General features: G+C 57.1%; 1 protein-coding gene across 1 annotated transcript; it reads right to left on the bottom strand.

Moving 5' to 3' along the window:
• Positions 1-1,251: 1,251 nt before the first annotated feature.
• LOXL4 (lysyl oxidase like 4) lies at positions 1,252-21,055 on the bottom strand. Its single transcript, XM_036080663.2, has 15 exons — positions 20,939-21,055; positions 16,256-16,561; positions 15,541-15,719; positions 14,448-14,653; positions 13,076-13,114; positions 12,711-12,930; positions 11,664-11,847; positions 11,332-11,486; positions 10,404-10,571; positions 9,189-9,351; positions 6,875-7,118; positions 5,640-5,755; positions 4,808-4,944; positions 4,366-4,477; positions 1,252-2,251 (listed from the first exon to the last, which is right to left on the bottom strand). Exons 2-15 carry the CDS (start codon positions 16,524-16,526, stop codon positions 2,181-2,183), a joined length of 2,265 nt encoding a protein of 754 aa, XP_035936556.1. The 5' UTR covers positions 16,527-16,561; positions 20,939-21,055; the 3' UTR covers positions 1,252-2,180.
• Positions 21,056-21,282: the final 227 nt, after the last annotated feature.

Raw genomic sequence — 21,282 nt, 5'->3', positions numbered from 1 at the left:
ATGGGAACCAAATCCTTGGCCACATCTGAACCGTGCCTTCACAAGCTGAGCTAATTGGAGAGCACCCTGTAGCTGCCACTGGTTCCTTTGTTAGATATTCCAGAAGATTGCGAATGCGTTCTGCGAGGTGTGTTTGTTGCTTCGCATATGTTAAATGACAAAATCCCAGTGTCACCTGGAATTTAGAGTAGAAAGGTACATTCCCCTTGAGTTCTAATATGCTCCCCATGGTGTGAAGGTCTTGGTGGAATAGAAATAAATTAAGCTTCTAATTAGTAAGCTGAGGTTCCAAGCCCTTCAGCTTCTGTGAGACCAAAAAATGCCAAAGTGAAAATCTTCCGACATTTTTGGTTCTGTCTGGAATTTGGTGGTTGGTATTCTGTTAACATTCCTCATCTAGTTACAAGTCTTGCCAGCCACCGGTCTTCCCATGTCCTTCCCTTTCAACTCGGTGGTGTAACAGCACAGCCCTTGTATAGCTTTTTCCAAGAATTAGAACTGGCTGCACCTATCGAACGTGTGATGTGGGCAGCAAGACTGAGACCAGAGCCAGTGGCTGGCTGCCTGGCCTGCTTTTTCTGGCCCTCTTGGAAACTGGATCCAGGAAGAAGCGGTGGGTAACCTCCAGCCTGAATGTAGTCATCAGTCGCCACACACTCCCCCACGGGCTGCACATTCTTTCACAGACCATTAGCTGCATGTTCGAGTATAATGTTGTTACTGTTTGGGCGATGTTTGCTGGGTCCAACAGGAAATCAGTCCTTCCCTTGTTTACCTAAACTGCCATGCCAAGATATAATGCTCCCTTTGCCTAGTGAAGGAGTGGAGAAGAGAGAAGGTAGAAGAAGGAAGAAAGCACGTCTTTGTATTCATAGAGGATAGCTGTGGATCATGTCCCTTTTCACTTCCTAAAGAGGGGATGGCTCTCACAATGTGGGGAGGGGAGTACTATTGTAAATCTGCTCCATCTGCTACCGTTCATTTTAGTTTTGCAGCCTCAGTTATAAAAGTTTACAATCCTTGAACTTTTCCTTCTTGCCTCGTCGCTTTCATCCCTTGACCTTTCCAACCCATGTTTCAGCGCTGACCCTGGGGAGGGAATTGGGAAGCAGACCATAGGCTAATATCAGAGAAATGTAGTGGGACTGTTGTGAGTAGTATGTGTGCCCCACACATCCTAGTCCCCAGCTCAGCATGAGTGGAAGAGGTTAGACTTCGTGTGCTGGGAACTGTAAAGAGCCACAGCCAGTCTTGTCTTTGTAGCTATCCATAGTGAGCAACCTTTATTGGCATTAGGGCGTCAGACCTGTAAAGATCATCTCTTACATGTGTCTAATTTATTCCATGCAAAGTTCACTTCCAGAAACTTAGTTGAGACCTGAAATTTAGGCCAGTCCTGAGATGCACAGTGATCTTGAGGGAGACCGGATTGCCTGCCAGGTGAATGGCATATATATATATTTTTTTCCTTGGCAGAGGATCCATCCTACCGCAGCAGCCTTTCTGCTTGGCCTTCTCTCGCTGTTCTGTAGGAAGGCCCTATCTGGCCACCTCTGCAAATCCTGCCCCTTCTCAAGCACTCAGTAACTGGTAGTGTTGGCCCGTCAGGAGATAAGGGGATGTCTGAGGCCTATGCTTCTAGGATATTAGAAACACCCACATGTGCAGTAGGATAAAGGTAAAGGCACTAGAGTGGACTCTTAGAATGATGGGTGAGTTCTAAATGAGCACAGTCCAAATGAGGGCCTGGATTCATCAACATCTCTGCCAGTTGTGACTTTGAGCTTCTAGCAGAGTTAATCCTATCTCCTGTGTATGTTTGTCCTTTTGTCCTCTACTCCTCCAAGACATTTGCAAAGCACCATTTAAATGGGGGGACTGGGCCATAGTCCATCTCTAAGTAAAGACCCAGTAAAGACTTGTGGAAGACGAGCTCAGCTGAACAAAGCCTGGAGGCCATAGACCATAGACCAAAGGCCCTTAGGGGACAGGCCCAGAGTCCTCCTGAGGGAGCAGTACCATTTTGGTCTGGTGATCTTGCCATCAAAAGGCTTCCTGAGCAGTTCTTGGTACCCCTTGGCACTGGCCCCTTTCCCAATGAGGGCGCTGTGAAGGGCATGGCTCCAATAAGCTGAGGTATCTCGTGTGTGGGCAGCAGCTGGAAATGTGCAGTCATGGCTTCAGATGAGGTTGTTCCTGAGACGCTGCTCCTGCTCCAGGGAGAGCTCTGCATCGGCGCGGTAGGAATCCCCTGTGGACCAAAGGAGAACGGGTAAGTAGCCAACCCTACCATGCTCTCATCCCCTCCCTGACAGTTTCTCTCTCTCTCTCTCTCACGCACACACACACACACACACACACACACTCTCTCTCTCTCTCTCTGCCCCACTCACCCTTTACATTAGGTCAGTCATGGGCATAAACATTTTGTAGAAATAGACCCTGATACGTAGTTTCAGGGACATCAGGAAGAATAGGCTATTGAGTGGAAAGGGTTGTGCTGATTATTCTTTGCCCACCCTCCATCCCCAGATTCATTCTCTACCCTTCTTTGTTTTCTCTGTGCCCGAGATCACTTCACCCTGGCTTCCTCATCCTCTGGTTTCTGGTTGATTTAGGTCAGTGGGAAGCAACAGCAGGAGATTAGCAGATGGAAGGAGGGAGAGATTGGGGTATTTCTTCCCTTTTCCTGTGGTCATGGCCTCCCATGCCTCCTGCTGCAGTCAGGTTCTCCCTCCAAGCTTGAGCTTTTACCTGCCTCCAGGACACCCTGTACCCCTTCAAGCTAAAAGGCGTTAACACTTTCCCACTCTTGCTTATCTCCAGATGCCTCAACACCCCTCATTTCCTTGGTCCTATTCACACCTCTATAAGTAGTCCTTTCATTAAATAACTTTGTGTTCTCACCTGGTATGTCCTCTGTTTTCTGCAAGGACCCCTACATTGGTCAGAAGTGTACTGTTTTTCTTTCCTTCCTCACTGCCCCGGATCCCTTGCAGCCCTAGGTTCCAATTTCTGGTAGCTCTGATGTTCCTGTCTCATTTCATGGCAGCAAAACCCACTCAGCTACACAATTTTGAATCCTTGGACTATTTCCTCTTTCTCCTCTTACTGTCTTGCATCCATTGGTAGAGTTACCCTTTTGAAAACATGAATCTGATCTTTTTGCCCCCCTTGATTGAAATTTGTCAGTGGTTCCCAGAAGCCCACAGGAGAGTCATTCTCTTAGCAAGAACCATCATAACCCTCCTTGAAAAGCACTTCAGTGGTTTTGAAGTACATAGTCCCCCATTTTAAAAAAAGAGAAAGACTTCTTCGAGGTTGAGATGTTCCTCAGTCTTACAGCTAGAAAGTGGTGGGCTTGGATTTGGAACCCAATGAAGCCTTCTGGAGCCAAATCCTGTGCTCTTTCTCCTATTCTTCTTTCTTCCCTTACTTCTGCCTCTCCTTTGAAACCCAGTTCAAATGTCGTTTCCTCTGGGAAACCTTGCTAGCCTCCAGGTTGTTGCTTTCTCTCAATGCTTGCTCAGCATTAGTTCATACTGGTTTGGAGTACTCAGTAGTATTGGGGTTATCCATTTGCATGCCTGCTTACCCTATTTGACACTGAGCTCCACATTTTACTCTTATTTATTTTCCTAGTGCCTGGCACAGTATTCGACACAAAAGTAGGTCTTAAATGTTTGTTGACTGAATAAACCAGTCCTGCCCCGCCCCATATGTGCAAAGTGTGGGTGTGAATGCGTACACCCCATAGCAAGTACAGGCATTTCATAACTTTAAAGATAGAGGAGGGACTGCTACCTTTCTTTACAGACAAGTAGGGCAACCACCTCCATACTCTGTCCCCCACTGAATCACTGCTTCTTCCATTGTCCAATACTACCAATCCTGCAAATATCCTGAGCCCTGTTCTCTGTGGCCGCCTTCTTGTGCTCAGTGATCACAGCTGGAGACAGCAACACAGAGCTGGCGGACTTCTTCTGCCTGTGAGGCAGTCAACTTAGACGGGCACGACAAAGGAAGACCATACAAAAGGGAGGGCGAACAATAACAGGACTGGGAAAGAGAAATCCGGATTTGGCTTAAAGTAACAGAAAAGACTCCAGGACAGATGGGAGACAGAGTTTATAATCCAAACAGCCTTACGGACAAAGAGGGGTGTAGAAATTAAGTCGTGACTGGGTGAGGCTGCTGGTGTGACCAGTTGGGTCTAGAAATGTGCCTATGAAGAGGTCAAGGGAAATTCATCTCTGTCCTATCCCTAGCCTTGCACACCCACCTTCCAGCCACACAGGGGGTACAGGCGTGTCTCCCAGCTTCCCAAGCCCATACACGGCTGGCCCCACAAAGGCTCGCAGTTACCTGTGTGGCAGCTGTGCAGCCAGACCCGGTGCCCGTCATACTTGCAACGGCACCGCATCATGTTGTTCGAGAAATCGGACTCCGCCACCTCGTACTGGGGGTTCACAACCACCTGGAGTGAGACAAGGGGACAAGTGAAAGCTGGTGACGATCGTGGCTGTGATCATCCTTTACCTTTCACGCAGTCTCACAAAGGGTGTTTATACCCTTCGCTTCCCTAATCCTTCAAGGTGCCCAGAGGGCAGGCGTTAATGTTCCTGTTCTATATTTGTCCATTGAATCAAGACTCAAACCCAGGTCCTCGGGATCCTCCTTCAGTGTTCAAGTGCCAGGCCTGTGGGAGACCCTAGCTGTGAAACTGTTCCCTCCTGTGACTGCAGGGAGACTTTTGGAATATCCGTAGGAAATGGAGTTCCTGTGGGGGATCCCCAAGCCCCCTTACCTGGAAGATGTAATTCCCAGGGCCCACATCTGTGATATCCACCCACTGGCAATCGATGTCATGCCGGTAGGTGTCCCAGCAGCCGACAGTCACTCCCTGTTCCCCGAAGTTGGCACATGCATAGCGCTTCTGCAGTCCTGTAAGGAAGGGTGCCGACGGTTACTGAGGCAGGGAAGAGGTGCTGGGGATCCAGCACGCCGCCAGGCCCTGCACACCGAATCCTCACACCGGTCATACCCTTACGTGCAATCAGATGAGGGACCCACGGTTCCGCTAGATAACTTGCCTGAGTGTCAGAGCCCGAATTCCTACTAACCCTGAATTCAGCATGGTAGCAAATCCCATCTGTGACAGATGATTTCTCTGGATGCTCTAGTGGAAATTCCTGTTGGCCTAGGAATTATGGGTGGAAGGTTCCAGCCCTACATGCTAATACATTTGTCCGTCCTTCTGACCCTCTGAAGAGTGAGAGTTTGCCATGCCATTCTGAAGGGCTAGGAACTGTGGGAATGCAAACAGGAATCGGACAATCTGTGCCCTCAGAGAACTGAGCGCAAGTGAAACAGGCCTGCAACTCTTCTCCAAAAGCCAAAGTATTCAGCCTTTACAAGTGGTACGACGTGTGCTGGGAATGCAGTGGCAGAGAGACCTTCCACCTAAGACGTCAGAAGGTAAGACACCGATCTTTTTGAAGTGCCTCGGGTGCTGACTGTCGCCAGGCCAGGGTCTCCAGGTGCCTGAGGGGGTCTTCCCCGAGGGCAGACGGGAACCTCACCCTGACGGGGCTGAGGAAGAGAACACCAGGGGGCTATGCTGACGGGGAACCGCATACCTGTGGGGCAGTTTGTGTCCTCCAGGCAGAAGCTGGCCTTGTGCCCCTCGGCCACCTTGGAGCCATTGAGGGTGAGTAGGTCATAGTGGGTGAAGACCTCGATGCTGTGGTAGTGCCTGCAGACGGGGAGAGCCGTCAGCCTGGCAGCCGCAGCAGACGGTCCTCTCTGGGGGGTGGGCCCGGGTAGACTGAGGCACCGGGCCCCGTCATTACCCGGGAGGGACGGTATCGCCGCGGGCCAGTGCCCTTCTCCCTCTCCAAGCCAGGATTCGTGGGATCCGTGGTCTACCTTCCCAGCTCCCCCCGCCCGGCAGCAAGGCACAGCTGCCCCCACCCGGTGTGAACCCAGGTGAGAAGGGGAAAGCTAGCCTGCAGGGGGCTGGGGCCTGGCCTTCAGGCCTGACCGGGGCGGGAGGAAGGGACACCTCCAGGAACGAGCCTCGGGGCCCAGCGGCCAAGGAGCGGTGCTTACTCTGCTCCCTGGGAGCCTGAGACCAAATTGCTACCATTGTTTCCAATCCAGTCCTAATGACAAGTCCGTTCCTGCTGCAGGGGAAGGTGCTCATTATCTCAGCAAGGCCAAGTCCCAAGTCACTGCCCGCGCCATTCTGCTTTCCCCACCCATGCTGCGTCCTGAAGGAAAAAACCACCACTTTCCCATTCTGCCTTTGTCACAGGCCTTGTCCCTCCTGTCTGGGCTGGAGACTCCTGCTAGGAAAGAATGCCCATTGTCTCCTTTCAGTCCCAGCGTTCCTGCTTTCCTTGGGGGGGGGGGGGGGGCCTCGCTCTGCGGCTGCAGAAACCAGCAGGGTTTTCTGCAGAGCCAGCATCCTGGATGGGATGTCTATTTTGGGTTTCCAGGTTTCTAGGAGTCCCCACTTTATGTGGCTTTTAAAGACAAGGCCTAAGGTCCACCAGAGAGAAATTAATTGTCCCATACATTCTAACAGAGACCAGCTCTGCTGGCAATGACTGTTCCGCCGGCCGCTGCTGGGGAAATGCACCCTGGGAGCACCGCCCAGGGCGGTACCATCGGGGCAGGGCTGGTCAGTGCCCCCGGGGTTCCCTACTGGCTCCCGGAGGCAAAGCCAGTGAGGCGATGAGGAAGGAAGGCTCTCACTCAGAGTGCACACCCCTCCCAGGAAAGTGCTCGGGGTCCGGGACAGACCACACTGGTTTGGTTCCTGGACTCTGCTTTTTGTCCCTCGAGAGCCACGGCGTGAGCAGGCACGAACCTGTGGCACTGGTGCCAAATCCAGCTGTGGCGCCCTGTCTTGGGACGGAAGTCGGCCCGGCCCAGGTTGTAGATCTGTGAGGAGAAGCGCAAGAGGCGCCGGTGCCCGTAGGGCCAGTCCATGTGGTCGGCAGACTGGGAGAGGCAGTTCTCTTCGTGGGCGCAGTACAGCTGGCTGAGTGGGCGGTCCTCCAGGTAGGCCGTCTCCTGCACCAGCTGGGCGTTCATCACCAGGTCCGGAGCGCCTGCGGCCACAGGCCAAAGCTAGGAAGGCAGCCGGCTTGCTCTCGGGCATTGCGGGACGGGCTTGCCCCAAACCGGGCTCTTTGGGGGAGCTACCAGGAGGGCAGGGCTCTACCCAGAAGAGGAGGGCGGTGTAGGAGTCAGGAGAGGTGAGTTCAAGCAGCTACCACGCCACGGTTTAGCATGACGGCTTTGGAGCCCAGGCGGCCGGGGTTCAAGTCTTGCGTAGTTTCTGGCCACACCTTTCACTAGCTCTGTGACTTGCTTAACCTTCTGCCTCTCATTTTCCTCAACCATAAGACGGGGATTGTAATAATGCCAATAGGTCCAATACCCGTAACGTGCTCAGGTCACTGTCGGGTAAGCATGCAGTTGATGTAAGCTGGTATTTCTTTGTAAAATGCTCCTCAGCTTACAAGTGCCTTTGTGTAGTCTAGCTCACACAGCCCCTCCTAAGCCCCGCTGCGCCAGCTTGGCTTCCTCAGCTCAGTCACTCTCTGGGTCTCAGTTCCTTCCAGGTAGGGGCGCGGAGGGGAGAGTCGGGAGAGTTCATCTCTGAGCCTGCTCCGGAGCTCTGCCGTTCCGGTCCATCCTGCTGCAGTTTTAGACTTGGCCTCCCCCAGGGTTCCTGTTCTAACCTGACTGCTATCCTGGGTATCCGCACCAGCCCATCCTGTGCGTTCTCCCCTGAGGACATTTCCCGTGCTTCCCTGTGCGTAAACGTCCACCGTGCTGGAAATGCTGCTCCCTTCCTGTCACAGGGGCTCTCACCCACCTCGGAAGCCACATGTCTCCCCTCCACTGGGGATCTGCTCCTGTTACCATGTCACATCAGGAGAGAAAAGTTGCCCATTCTCAGGGCTTTTCCTTGCAAAAGCAGGGATACAGTTCAGATCTTGGTAGAGGCATCAGCGGGGTGAGAGCCTGTGTGCTGAGGATGGGGAGATGGGGCTGCTGGTTAATTTCCGTGGGCGCCAATGAGGGTGGCAGCGGGGGCTGGGCTGGTTGGCCAGAGGATGCCTGGACCATCACTAAATGCTCCCGAAAGTCCTGTACTTATTGCTAGGCTATGCTCACCGGCAAGCCCTAGAGTTCCTGAGGGAAGGAAGGAGAGCTTCCAGAGAGACAGAGAAGGAGAGAGGGCAAAGAAAAAACGGAATGAGAAAGATCACAGAGGAGAAACAGGGATGGTCACATAGTTGGCAGGTCGCCTGTCTGTGCTCAGCCGTGGCGAAATGTCAGAAGCCTTCAGGAGGAGAGCTGCTGCTGCAGGCAGCAGAACAGGGAGGGCTACAAGGGTCCCAGGTGGGGGAGAGACTGGGGAGCAGGCCCCCAACGCGCTGTGAGCCCCGGTGCTGGGAAGGCCCGGGCTGGTGCCACACCCTGCCGGTGATGGTGTGCCGTGAGGACCTAGAATCTTCTAGGGCACACTGGTCAGAGAGGAGCCCTCGAGCTCACTGACCAAGAGTAAGGATGTCTTGGCATGGAAGCTTGGCTGGGAAGAGGGTCACGTGGCCGCTTGGTGTGGTGCCAGCCGCAGCCTTTGGACTGTATGTAGTAACTCGGCATTGGCCTGGCTGGCAGGCGTCTGCCCCGAGAATCTGGGTGTGTGGGGCGGGCCCGTGCCCCAAAACAGTCTTGTCCTACGGCCTGCTGGGCGAATCCCACAGCGCAGGAAGAGGACACACGGCTGTGGCCTGGTGCATATGTACATAATTCCCAGAAGAAAAGTCTGTGCTTACGAAGTCCAACACCTTCTCTTGTTTTCTCTCCCGTTTTGTTTTTTTTTAACTATCGGTCACCACACGGAAAGTGAAAGACACGATTGTGTATCCTCGTGTTTTCCCATATTCCCTGCTTTACTCCTCACCATAACCCCATGAGCCGGGCAGGGCAGGGCTGGGTCCCCAGGTGACGGGTGACTTGGCCACCCACAGCTGGTCAACGGCAGGGCCGCTGCTCCAAGTCCAGCCCTCCTTCACCGCCCACCCTTCCAGGCCGTCCCCGAGAATGGGAGGTGTGGGCTGGCCCCGCGGGGGGTGGGGGGCAGCGGCGCCGTGGGCGTTACTCACTGTCCGTGCAGGAGACCCCGGCGGCGAAGCGCCCCGAGCCGTGGGAGCAGTGCACCGGCCCGTGCTTCTGACACTGCTGCAGGGCTAGCTCTGGGCCCGAGCAGCGCACTCCGCTCATCACCACGTCTGCGGCCCCCGGCGTCCCCTGCCAGTACCAGGTGTCCTGAGAAAAGAGCCGCCGGCGCTCCGTCAAGGCTGAGGGGTGCTTTGGAGCCAGGCCCTCCGACGCCCGTCTGAGCCCCCACCGGGCTGTGCCCAGCCCCGGCTTGAAAGTCTTCAGTGAGGCGACGGTCCCTGCTACTTTGCACCCCTCCGATATCAGAAGTTTCCCGCATGCATTGAGGCAGGGAGATTCTGCCCCCACTGGCCTTGCCCCCGCCCTCTCCCACACGGCAGCCCTCAGCTGTTGAAGAGGACGGTCCTGGTCCCTTGCTGCCCACTCGGGCGGCTGCCCCGTCTCTCCAGCTGTGCTTCCTGTAGCCCGGGGGGCCGGGGGTGCTCAAGATTGGGCCCCGTTTCCTAGGCGCAGTGTGCCCAGCATTGTCCCACCGGCCAGGGCGGGCCCAGCAGAAGACGTTGTGCCATCCCAGCCCCGCCACAGCCTCGCGATTTTCTTTCCCGGATCCCTCTTGAATCTACCCGCATCTCCCCCAGGACTGCCTCTCGTCTGGGCCACGGCAGCATCATCTCTCAGCTGGGCTACTGCGATGTCAGGTTTCCTATATTCCTGTTCCTCGTTGTTGCTCGCTGCCCCACAGTGTGCCGGGCAGCACAGAAGAAATGTTTGAAACATCTGCCCTGCAAACGGAACGGTTTGCCTGCCTCTTCCTCCCTGCCTCACACATCACACCCTTGACAGCCCACTCCGGCCCTGGTCCCTGATTTCCCAACGGGGCCAAGCTTCCTTGGGCCACAGGGCCTCCGCGTGGGCTGTTTATCCCCACCCCACCTCGTCGGGTGAGCTTCGAGTCATCTTTCCTAGAGGCGAAAGTGCTTGCCTGTTGTGTGAATGTTTTGTTAACGACCGCCTTCCTCACTTGGCTGACTGTTCCCCGAGGCGGGAGCTATGTCTTGTTCACCACACTGTCCCCGGCCCCCCCCGGCATGATGTCGGCCCCCAGTTTCACTCAGTAACTAATCACTGAATGAATGAATAAATGAATGAAGAGTTAGCCCTTTTAGCACAGGAAGTTTGGAAGCAAGACGGGGACCTACCTTGATCGCGTGGTTGGCAAAACCCAGGCCGAGCTGTCGGCAGGCCACCATGGCTTCGGTGAGCCCCCAGTGGTCGCTGCACACGGCCCCCCAGCGTCGGACTCCATTCACCTCCACCTGCACCTCCACCACACCCTCCTCGGGGCTGCGCCCACCGGCCAAGCGCACCTGCAGCGGTCAGAGGTGTGTGAGGAGCATGGCGGCCTCCGGAGGGCAGGGCTCAGGACTGCCAGCCTGGAGACGGGTCCTGGCCGACTCACTGGGCAGCCCTGAGCCCGGCTCTCCCCTTCTCTGGCTTCGTCTCCCTCTCTGTTACTTGAGGACATTTTGCTAATAGTCCCTGCTGTCCCTGCCCACCAGAGCAATCTGACTCAAGGTGCCTGCCCCTGGGCCTCCTGCTCTGGGACTTGCGCTCCTCTTACCTGAAATTCTACCATTAACGATGACTTGCCAATGGCAAAGGGCTTTCGTATCTATCGTTGCATTCACAATAACCCTAGGAGAAAATTAACCCCAACTGACAGAAGAGAGAGCCAAGCTCAGAGACATGAGCTACTTGCCCACTGTCCACATGATGCAGGACACTTGAACTTGGGCCATCCCACGCAGCCTCACCAGTGACACTCCCCAGCACCAACAGCCCTGGGGTCCTCTGCCCTAGCCCCCTTCTTTCTCAGCCTTTCTGGGGACCTGAGAGGGTGTAGTGGGAGAATGCATCCACCGGAAGAGTCCCCGTCACCACGGGACATCTCTGAAGGCCAGAACCTGGCCCTGCGGAAATGTGGGCCAGTCCAGGGGAGACTTAGAGGAGAGGGCTTTCCAGACTGGCTCTGAGAACCCCCTCTCCACTGGCTCGATGTGATGTCCTGGGGCTCTCTCAGGGCTTCCCAGCCCCCTAGCCTGAGGCCAGGCCCGAATCCGAGCTCACCTGATTCTGGAAGCCCATGTCAGGGACATTGCACCTGACAGCAGCATCATTCTCATGTTGACAACCATTCTGGGACCCTTCCAGGGAGGGGCAGTCACTGAGGGTCTGCTCATAACCCCTGCAGCGCACCTCACTCAGGTGGATGGGTCCCAAGCCTAGCGGGGAGAGGGAGAGGTGCTGTTTAAGGCTCCACCTCTGTAACCTCACACCTGTGGCTTCCCCCCCATAGCCGGGGAGAACTTTCTGTCCTGGGCCTTGGCACCAGGGCCACCAAGGGATGGAGCAGTGGCACATCCATGACCTCCTACCCCACCCCAGGCCTCCTCACTTACCTTGGCCCAGCTGGGCCCCAAAGAGGGCCTCCCGAGCCGAGCCAAAGCCAAGCTGACGACACACGATGCTGGCAGAGATGAGGTTCCATCCGTGGTCACAGACCGTCCCCCACTGGTGGTTCACGAGCACCTCGACCCGGCCCTCACCCACCTGCGCCCCGGAGCGGAGGCGCACCTTCAGCTCCTGCCGGGAGAAAACTGGCTTCAGGGCAGGCGGAGGGGGAGGCAGCGGGCAAGGCGGAGCCGCCAGGGGAGGGGAGCCTGGGCCAGGCCCCTTCAAGCTGGGCGAGCCCATGACCGGGAGTTCCAGTCCCACCTCTGACGGCTCATAGCTACTACCTCGAATTCTCCAATAAGCCGTTCCTCTCAAGCGCCCTTTCCTCGTGACAAAGACCCACCACACGAGCCACAGTGGTAACAAGGGAGCCTCAGGAGCTGGGATTCGTGGCCTTCACAACCCTCTGGCTGCCCTCTAGGGGGGTCCCTTCCTCTCGTCCAGCCCCGGCTCCTTCCTTGTCCTTGGGGGCTGAACTAGATCAGTGTTCCCAAAGGGATCCGTGAAATGATTTCAGAGCTGCGCGGGGACATGGTATGAATTAAGCTGACTCACACAGTGGGGAAGTGATTTCCGTGTTAAATCTTCTCCAGTCCTTCCTATTTCCTGGAGGACGCTATCCCACTGCCGGGCTGCCATGTCGGGAACAGCTCACCAGCACTCGCTGTGGCTTTTTATAACAGAGGGCCGGGCTCAGGTTCAGTACCTTCGGCCTCAACCGGGTGTTAGCTACGACGTAATTACTGTTTTTATGGTTACCTTCTATTTGTGGCCAGTGATGCCAGCTTTCCATTTATGGTCGGGTTATAAACGGTTCCTTTTACAGAAATTCCCAGTTTCTACCATGCTATGCTTCGCTCTCCCCCTCCCAGTCTGCACCAAGGCCTCCCTCCTCGATAGGGGCGATTGGTCCCTCCGCTCCTGCCTGTCCCGGAGAGCCCCTCACTGCCCGTGCCTCCCACCCGCTCCTGCTGACACCTGGCTGGACCCACCTCTGCCCCGGACTCCTTGTGCCCGGGCTTTGCCTTTGCAGGGCGGAAGCGGGGCCCCGCCACACAGCTGACCACAGCGTGCATGCCGCCCGGGCAGGCCGGCTGCAGCTTGCCCCGAGCTGGTGCCACCTGCACCTGGCAGTTGGCCATGTGGGGCTCTGTCCCCAGACAGTTGACCCGGTGGATCCAGAAGGAATTCTTCTGTGTCAGGCTCTTCAGCCTGGAAGACAAGGAAGACTGAAGGTGGGGAGGGGTTGAGGGAGCTCGGGAGTCAGGGAGGCCAAGGCACTGGGGAGGAGAGGGACGTGCCCTCCCCCTTCGTGCCATGCCCCTCTGCACCCTCCCCTCAGGATGCAGCTCCTCACCTAGATTTGGGGTCCTTCATCTTCGAATTCCAGACTTTCCTAGGTGGGAGAAAACAGGTGGTGGGTGGAGGGAATGCTGAATGCCCTCTGTCCCCTGGCTCCTCATGGCTGTCCTTGAGTTTGCATGGGGATTCTGTCTGTAAACTCGGTTGCATTATTTTAATACTGAGCCTCACAGCAGCCCTGGCAACGTGATCTGCTCGCAGACACCGATGATCTCCATGTCACAGGGAGAAGAGCGGGGCCCAGCAAGGTACCTCCTTGACTAGTCCCAAACTGGGGTCTCTTCTGTACTGGATGCCCCTGAGTGGGCAGCCCCCAGCTCGCCCTCTCCCCATGCAGACGGAGGGGAGCCTCTAGGGAGTGCCCTGAGAAAAGGGACCCAGGGGAAAGGTCCTCCGGGGGCAGGTGCAAGTTGAAGGCCTTGCTGGTAGGGGCTGCCCTCCCAGAGGCTGTAATCAGGGCTGCCCTCCTCAGGGGTGGTGGGTGAGTCAGCCAGGCCCAGAGGTGCAATTACCAGGCCGTGGGGAGTCAGGGGCCTGCATCCCAGTCGTCCCCAGGGATGGAGCCACGTGGCTGGTCTTCGGGAGCAGGCCCATCTAAGTCAGAGCCACTAAACTGCTTGGGGGTGGGCAGGGGGAGAGCACTCAGACAGAGTGTGGGGGACGTCTCCCTTGATGAGAAACACACAGTTTTCACCAGCACCGAGCAGGTGCCATTTAGAGGCTGATGCAATCTTGTGACGGTTCGGTCACATTTTCGACAGAAGATTTTTATGTCTCCTCTCCCAAGTGCTGCCCCACCCCATGCCTCGCTCACACACAGTCAAAGCCTGGCTCGGATCAGAGTGGAGGAAGTTCCCTGCTGACTGGCTGATCGAGGCCCGGGGGCCCTACCGACGGCCCACGGGGCGTTACTGGCAGAGCTGAGACTGGAACCCAGGTGGTCTCTCCTGTGGGCCCTGCCAGAAACATCTTCAGTCAAGTCCAGTTCTTTAATCAGGGGCACGGCTTTGCATTCAGTTGTTTTCAGCTCTTTCCATACGACTAGCAGGGCGTTTCTTTTCTGTTTCTAGGTACTTCCCAGGGTCTCCAAGTTCATCCTAACTCTCCTCGTTATTATTCTGAGAGCCCCGCAACTCGCAACTTGGGAGGTCCGCAGGGCTCGTTTCCGTCCCAGTCCCACGCCCATCTCACTACACTCTGCAAGGCCCCGCGTGTCACGCACACACACACACACACACACACACACGCATCCATGTCTGTCTCACACACAGGAGAACACGTGTATACTCACACAGGTGTGCACACAATCAGCCACCGCCCCCCAACCCCACGCCCCCCACGGCCCTCCGCCCACCTGTCCTTCCTACCTGTAGTACAGGCTGTTGACAGGTGCCTCGCTGGGGAAGCCCAGCATCCCACACACCACCTTGCTGTTGTTCCTGGTCCAGTCCTGGTCACACACCTGCCGCCAGTGGCCCTCGTACTTCACCTCCACCGCTCCCTCGGTCACCAGGCTGTGCCGCTTGGCGCTGGCGAGGATAGGCTTGAGCCGCACCTCCTCCAGCCGCCGGCCCTGCAGGGCACATAGTCACCACGGGCCCCAGGGCTCCTGCCCTTGCTGAGCCCGCTGCAGGTCTTCACATGGGTGAGCCAGGGCTCAGAGCATTTAAAGATCACCCCCCAACACCCGCGGGCCTCCCTGGACAGGAAACAGAGGCCCAGAGACTAGGGCTCTTGCCAAAGCCACACAGTGAGCACGAGGCAGAGCCTTGGTCTGTCTGTGCTCCTCTCTCAACTCCAGAGAGAACCAGGCAGGTCTGTGCCCTCCCTGGGATCAGGCTCGGGGGCTTTGGAGTTTGGGAGCCTTCCGCTGGGCGCAGAGGGACCTTCTCTATGCCACCTGGGGAGAGCTGAGGATGGGCACAGACCAGCTGCTTGAGCCTACCAGCAGGGTCATTGGCCCAGGGAACCTTAGGTCTGGGGTGACTTAGACCATGAAGACCACCGCACCCTGGTGTGCTGCATTTGTGGGCCGTGGCTAGCTGTCCTCAGGCTGGGGTTGCCCAGCAGTAGAAGGTAAGGGCCAGGATCTGCCCTGCCTGCTCCTGTTGTTTGGCTTGGGCTGTTTTTAGCTCGAGGTTGTTTGTGCCGGGAAGAGGCAGCAATTGTGGCTGGCCTTGTGGGTGAGGCAGCCCCTCACCCCCTCCTGCCTCTCATAGGGAGCAGCTTCAGCGATCCCCAGCAGGCCCAGCTTGGCCCCCCCAGCCTGCCCTGCTACAAGCTGGGCCTCTGTCCATGCACCTGTTCCAGGCCACCAACAGGAGGTGGGGCCCTGGGGGACGTTTCTCAGCCCAGTCTGCTCCCTTTCTCTTCCCTCTTCCTCCAGGTTCATCACCCAGGAGGCTCTCTGACCCGTGACTCAACCCTTGGCTCAGGCCAGGGCCTGAACAGCCTCCTTACCTGGGGCCCAAGGGCATTGGAGACCCTCTCAGAAAGATAGCCGCGCTGGCGCTGGGGATGGCACACCACCCCGATGTCCTCTGAGTGGCTGCAGTCACTGACCCCCCAGCCATTGGACGTGCACTGGTCCAGGGAGCTCTCTGTGCCCACACAGCGCACATTGTCCAGCCAGATGGGTCCTGAGGGCAGGGGAAGGGTGATGCTTAGGGACAGAGAGGCATTCATGGGCTGTGCCTCCTTCCTAGGACCCCACAGTTATCAACTGTCTTCTTCCAGAGCCTGAGTAGAAAGGAGGGGTGGGGGAGAGGAGTCAGTTCTCCTGGGATCTTGGTATCTATAAACCTACCTACTGCCAAGAGGAGGTAGAATCTGTTTTTGGAAAATGCCAGGTGGGTCTAGTAATTAGATCTACCTGTCCACACATCCATCCATCCATCCATCCATTCACTCAACACTTGCTGAGCACCTACTGCGTGCCAGTCACTCTGTAAGAGTGGACAGGGGTGGTGGTGGCGGCGGCGGCGGCCTCACTGCAGGCGAGAATGGGAGGGTCAGCGCGGGGGGCGCTTGTAGCTGGGGCACTCAGGAAATGCCTCACGGAGGAGGTCAGTTGAGCTGGGTATTAAACGGTGGGCAGGAGTCTGTGGAAGCCTCAGGGAGCCCAGTGTCTGAGAGAAACCCACCATCATCCTGCTGGGTAGCACCAGGCACTCACCCTCCCCTTGGCCATACTTGGCACTGTGGGCCCAGGTCAGGGCAGTTTCAAAGCCCAGTTGGCGGCAGGCCACGGTGGCCTCCCGGAGAGCGAAGTCATCATCACACACGGTACCCCACTGGCCCTGGTACAGCACCTCCAGGCGGCCCTCCTCTGGCCTGCTCCCTGGGCCCACCAGCCGTAGCTTCACGGGGCTCAGTGACTGTAGCCTGCAAGGAGGGGCCTGCAGCAGCAGCAGAAGCAGGGAGAGGGCAGCTGGTAGGGACCACATCGTGCTGACTTCAAGGGCAGCCGGGGCCCAGGCACCTGGGAAGGAGCAAACATGATGTAGATCACCACCTCTACCCCTGACCTCGGCCTCTTCTGCTGAAGGGACAAAAGATGGCAGGGCCCCTCCACGTGTGTGCGTGCTATGGGCTTGTGTGTATGGTGGCACTGATTGAGTCTGGCCTCTGAGATTGGTCAACTGGGTTTAAACCCACCATTCATTGTTCATGGGACCTTGAGGAAGTTTAAGTTTGACCTGAGTCTCAATTTCCTCCTCTGTAAAGTGGAGGAATCCTTGTCTCAGTGTTGTTAGTGTTAAATAAAACACTGTATATAAAGTGCTCAGCGCAAGCTACCACACAGCACTCAGTAAATAGCTCATCTTGATATAGTCCTGTATGTAGGTAGAGGGGGTAGCCTAGCCTCTGAGTGATAGGAGAGCCCCCAGGGTGCCCTCAGGTCCAGAAAAACTACCCCAGGGGCATCGCTCTTGCCTTTCTTTAGATGTCCCTGGCCACCCTCCCCATAGGAGGCACATGGAACGCTGGGAGTGAAAAAAGTCGTTTGAGGGGAGTCTAGGCCTCCACCCCTCATTTGCTGTGTGGCTTGGGCAAGTCTCTTAAACTCTCTAGATCCTAACTCCTTATTTCTAAAGGAGGAAATTGAACCAAAAATGGTCTAATATCTCCTCCAGCTCAGATAGTCTATGCTATCTTCAAGCTTGGGGTCCATCTAGGCCCGTGATTCAACAAACATGTTTGGAATACTTGCCTCCCGCCAACTATTAGGCCAGGTGCCAAGCCACGGAGGTGAGGACACCAAACACTAGGCCCTGCTCTCCTGAAGCTCTGAGAAGCACTACTTAAGCTGGGCCTTGCTGGGTGGGCAAAGGGGTATTCCATGTAGAGAGGACGGGGTGGGTAAAGGAGGAAAGAGGCGAGTCTGTGCAGGGGCAGAAAGTATCCTCTCTTTCCCCTGTACTGCAGTGAAGGAGGATGAGGGGGGACGAAAGTGGAGGCACGGGCTGGGGCCAGATAATCGGGGCCTTGTGCACCTGCGGAGGGTTTGCTCTTCATCCTGTAGGAGGCGAGGGGCCATGGGAGGGTTTTAGGCAGTGAGCACACACCAGAGAGAGGGCTCCTGTCTCCAGGAGGCTGTCATCAGCTGCTCTTTGGGTCCTTAGAGGGGGATGAAGTTAAGGGCTGGTGTTCTCCCCCTCACACATTAGCAGCCTTGGTCCTGGAACAGGGTGGGGGAGAAGCATGGGGGGAGAGGTCATGCTGGTGAGGGCTGCCAGAGGGTCTGCAGCCCCCAGTGCTGAAGGTCCTCCACTGCCTGGCTCTGCAGCCAGTGAGGAGCTGAGATCGGCCTGGAACACGATGGAGAAAGTTGGGTCCTGACTTCCTGTTCCATGCTGGAGTCTTAAGAGAGCTCGTTCTGGGGAGACCCCATCTTCCATGGCCACTGCTGCCCCCGGGGGACTGTGTACCTGGTCAGTCTCAGTAGGGAGGGTCTCCCAGGGCCCCCTGCCGCTCCCTTTCCCACAGATGGTACCTGGGTGGGAATCAGTCCTATTCCTTCCTGCACACAGCCCCACCCCCTCTGGCCACCAATCCTCCGGCTTTGGTGAGCCCAGGGCTGGCTGGAGGGGCTCCTAGACGGACACTAGATGGGCTCAGGACTGATGCTCCACGGGGATGGCGACTCTGTGTCGTGCCCCCAGTGCCCAGAAGAGTGCCAGGAAGGTCCGTAGGTGGCCCCAGGAAATAGCCGCGGTTGCACGGCGGCGAGAGGCATTGCAACGTGCTTAAGGGTCCAGACTGGGAGTCAGACTGCCTGAGTTCTCCCTCCACTTCCAACACTGAGTTTCTGGGTAGTCTTGGGCAGGTGATTTCATAGCTCAGTGCCACAGTTTCGCCTCTGTGAAACGGGGATACTAAATAGCACCGGCCTCATAGGATTCTTATGAAGCTTAGATGAACGGATGCACGCTGAACCCTGAGAGTTCAGCTCTCCCTGACAGTTAACTCTCATGACAGCAGCTTAACAGCCACTATGGAGCCCCTGGGCTGGGGTGGCCCAGCCCCGCTTGGATAAAGAAGGAATGGAGGCCATATCTGAACTCAAGAGCAAGTCCCCGGTACCCTTCTTTGCGACACCCTCCGGATTTGCCTCCTTTCCCTCTGAGCCCAGGTTCTCCGGGTTCCCCGCCCTGGGGCCGGGTGTTGCAGCCGAAGTCTCTTCCCACCGTGATCCCTCCTGCACTTCCTTTCCAGACTTAAACACTGTTTTCTTTCTGTGACTCTCCGCTCTGGAACCTGTGGGGACTCCTGACTGGCTGTCACCAGGAGCGGCGTGTGCTCTGCTGCTTGGGGCGTGCCGATCCCTCCTCTCTGCCCCGCTAAGGACGAGGTGGACTGCTAGGGACTGAGGCAAACTGAAGTCACCATGGGTAGGGACCATCCCCAGGTGACAAGGGAGAAAGGATTGGGTTCAGGGCCCTCCAGCTGCTAGGACCCAGTGGTCACATTGAGTCTGACTTGAGAGATGACCCCGCCCCCCACCCTGGCCCCCATCCCCCAGGAGTCAGGAGGCTCCTTGCTCTGCCACCAAATCGTTATGTGACTTGAGTCAGGGGCTTTCCTCTCTCTCAGACTCAGGTGCAACAGCTATAAAATGAGGGGGTGGCACTAGGGGTCCTGCTGTCTATGACAGCTGTGATGGGCCCTGGGGTGGGCTGATGTCCCACAGCACCCTGGAGGTCTCATTGGAGGCTGTGCATAGTCCCGGGCCTGCCTGGAGGCTGGGGTGGCCTTCTGTGCAGGACCCTGGGATCTGGGTGAGGGCAGCTCCCTCCCATGAGAGCTGCCTGGGGGGGGAGGGGTGGCAGCAGGAACTGAGAGTCAGAAGTGGGGGCAGGGCCCCTCTTCCCAGCCTGCCTGCCACTGCAGGGCCCACTGTAGCTTCTGCTCACCCCAAACTTGCCTTCTCGGCATTCCCCAAACATATCCATCCATTCTCTGCTTCCACATCCCGACCTCTTCTCTCACTGCTCCATCTACTTGGAGTACCCTTTCCCTCTATGTCAGATTGGCAAATCCCTACAGATCTTCCAACACCCAGCTTACATGCTCCCCCCTCCACTAAGCCCTCCCAGCCGCCCCCCACCCCCAGCACTCCCAGTTTGCTCGCTGTCTCCACACCCAGCCTCCACAGCATCTCCCCAAAACTATTCCTCCAGTGCCCAGCACGGGGAAGACCACCCGGCTGAGAAGCCTCCCTTAGAGAAGGAAACAGCTTCAAAAGTGGCAGTTCTCTTCACAAGCGGGGAGAAGGGGACAGGGTAGGGGAAGGAAGGTGGGGGAGTAGTTAATAATTAATTATTATAATACATTTAAAACTATTTATGGAGTACATATCTCTACTTTATAGGTGAGAAGCTGAGGTCCAGAGAAGCTAAATAACTTGCCCAGCCAGGATTCAAAGCCAGGTAGCCTGGTTCCAGAAGCCAGGCTCTCAGCCATGGGGGAGCCGGACGCTGGAGGAGGAAGGTAGGAGGAAGGGAGGCAGGGGGATGAATGAAATTCCACCCTGCAGCTGGCTGATAGATGACCCGGCCGTGGTGTGAGGGCACTGGGGTTGGTGCCAACACTGAGTGCAACCGAGTGACAGATTCAGGATCCTGCCAGCTTGACGCAGAGAGGCACCTGCTCAGGTGCTACCAGGGGATTCTGGCACCTGGCCTGACCTGGCCCCCCTAGAGAGGGCTGGAAATGCCCAAGGATATTCAGGAGAGAACATGGTAGGTGGGGGGTGCTGCCCTAGTGGGTATCAGCCTCGGGATCACTTGAAGAAGCCCCATCTCTCTAGCTCTTTGGGGGATGGGGTCCCTCCCTGGGACCACTAATTATGGTGACCTGAAGTAGTGCCAGCAAATGGCTTTGAGCTCAACCTGGCCAAGAAACATTGAGGTTGAAGCCCTCTGCCCACCCTCGGTCCTCTGCCTCCGCACCCCCCAGCATAATCGATTCTGGTTTATTGAATTGGAGAGCCTGGTTCCACCCTGCCTCTTTGTCCCCCAAGTCACAAGAGTGACATCTGAACCCACCTTGCCCCTTCCCTTGCTTCTCCCTCGGTGCGGGCAGAGAAATGGTTACACACAGCGTGTTCACAAACAAGACACGCAGGCACCCCGGGCGGGCTTTGGGCCAAGCTCCCTAATTTGGTCACTTCCATTGGAAGCAGGTTGGTGAGCGACTAGGAGGCTAGGCCATCTGTCCATGGGACCCCCATCCTTCCCAGCCCCCAGCCTTCAGGAGCCTTCAGAGGCTGGCTGCCCCACAGAGAGCCAGAGTGGGACAGACAGACAGGACAGCGAGAGACAGACCCGTGGCCAGGGGCCAGGCAGGGGCTCACCAGCTGGAGCACGGACGGTACGGTCGGGCAGGGGCCGGACGCTGCGGCCGAGCAGCGCTGACGGGCCTCCCGGGGCACCCTGGGGCCCTTTTATCCGGCTGCGGCCCGCGCGGGCGCCCGCCGCCCCGCCGCCCCGCCGCCCCGCCGCCCGCGGAGGAGGCCCCGCAGGCCCCGCCCCCGGGCGGACCCGGTCGAGGCGGGCGCCCAGCCCGGCCCGGCCCGCTCGGCCCCTCCGCCTTGAGCCCCGGCCCGGGAGCGCGCGTCCACCCGCCTTCCGGCCCTGCCCGGGAAGTCCTGGGGTCGCGAGGTGCGGGGGCGGGGGGGGGGCCGGCAGGGGTCAGCTG

This window comes from Halichoerus grypus, chromosome 7 (assembly GCF_964656455.1).
Source record: "Halichoerus grypus chromosome 7, mHalGry1.hap1.1, whole genome shotgun sequence".
In the NCBI taxonomy this organism is placed as follows: Eukaryota; Metazoa; Chordata; class Mammalia; order Carnivora; family Phocidae; genus Halichoerus; species Halichoerus grypus.
The sequence above is the reverse complement of the archived record's forward strand: the minus strand, read 5'-3'. Positions and strand labels throughout refer to the sequence as shown.

Coding starts and splice junctions, on each gene's coding strand:
- LOXL4 (XM_036080663.2), bottom strand. CDS start 16,526: ATGTGGTCCCTACCAGCTGCCCTCTCCCTGCTTCTGCTGCTGCTGCAG. Junction 13,115..14,447: donor GTCAACAGCCTGTACTACAG/GTAGGAAGGACA, acceptor TCTCCCACCTAG/GAAAGTCTGGAATTCGAAGA. Junction 9,352..10,403: donor TTGCCAACCACGCGATCAAG/GTAGGTCCCCGT, acceptor CTCTTTTCTCAG/GACACCTGGTACTGGCAGGG.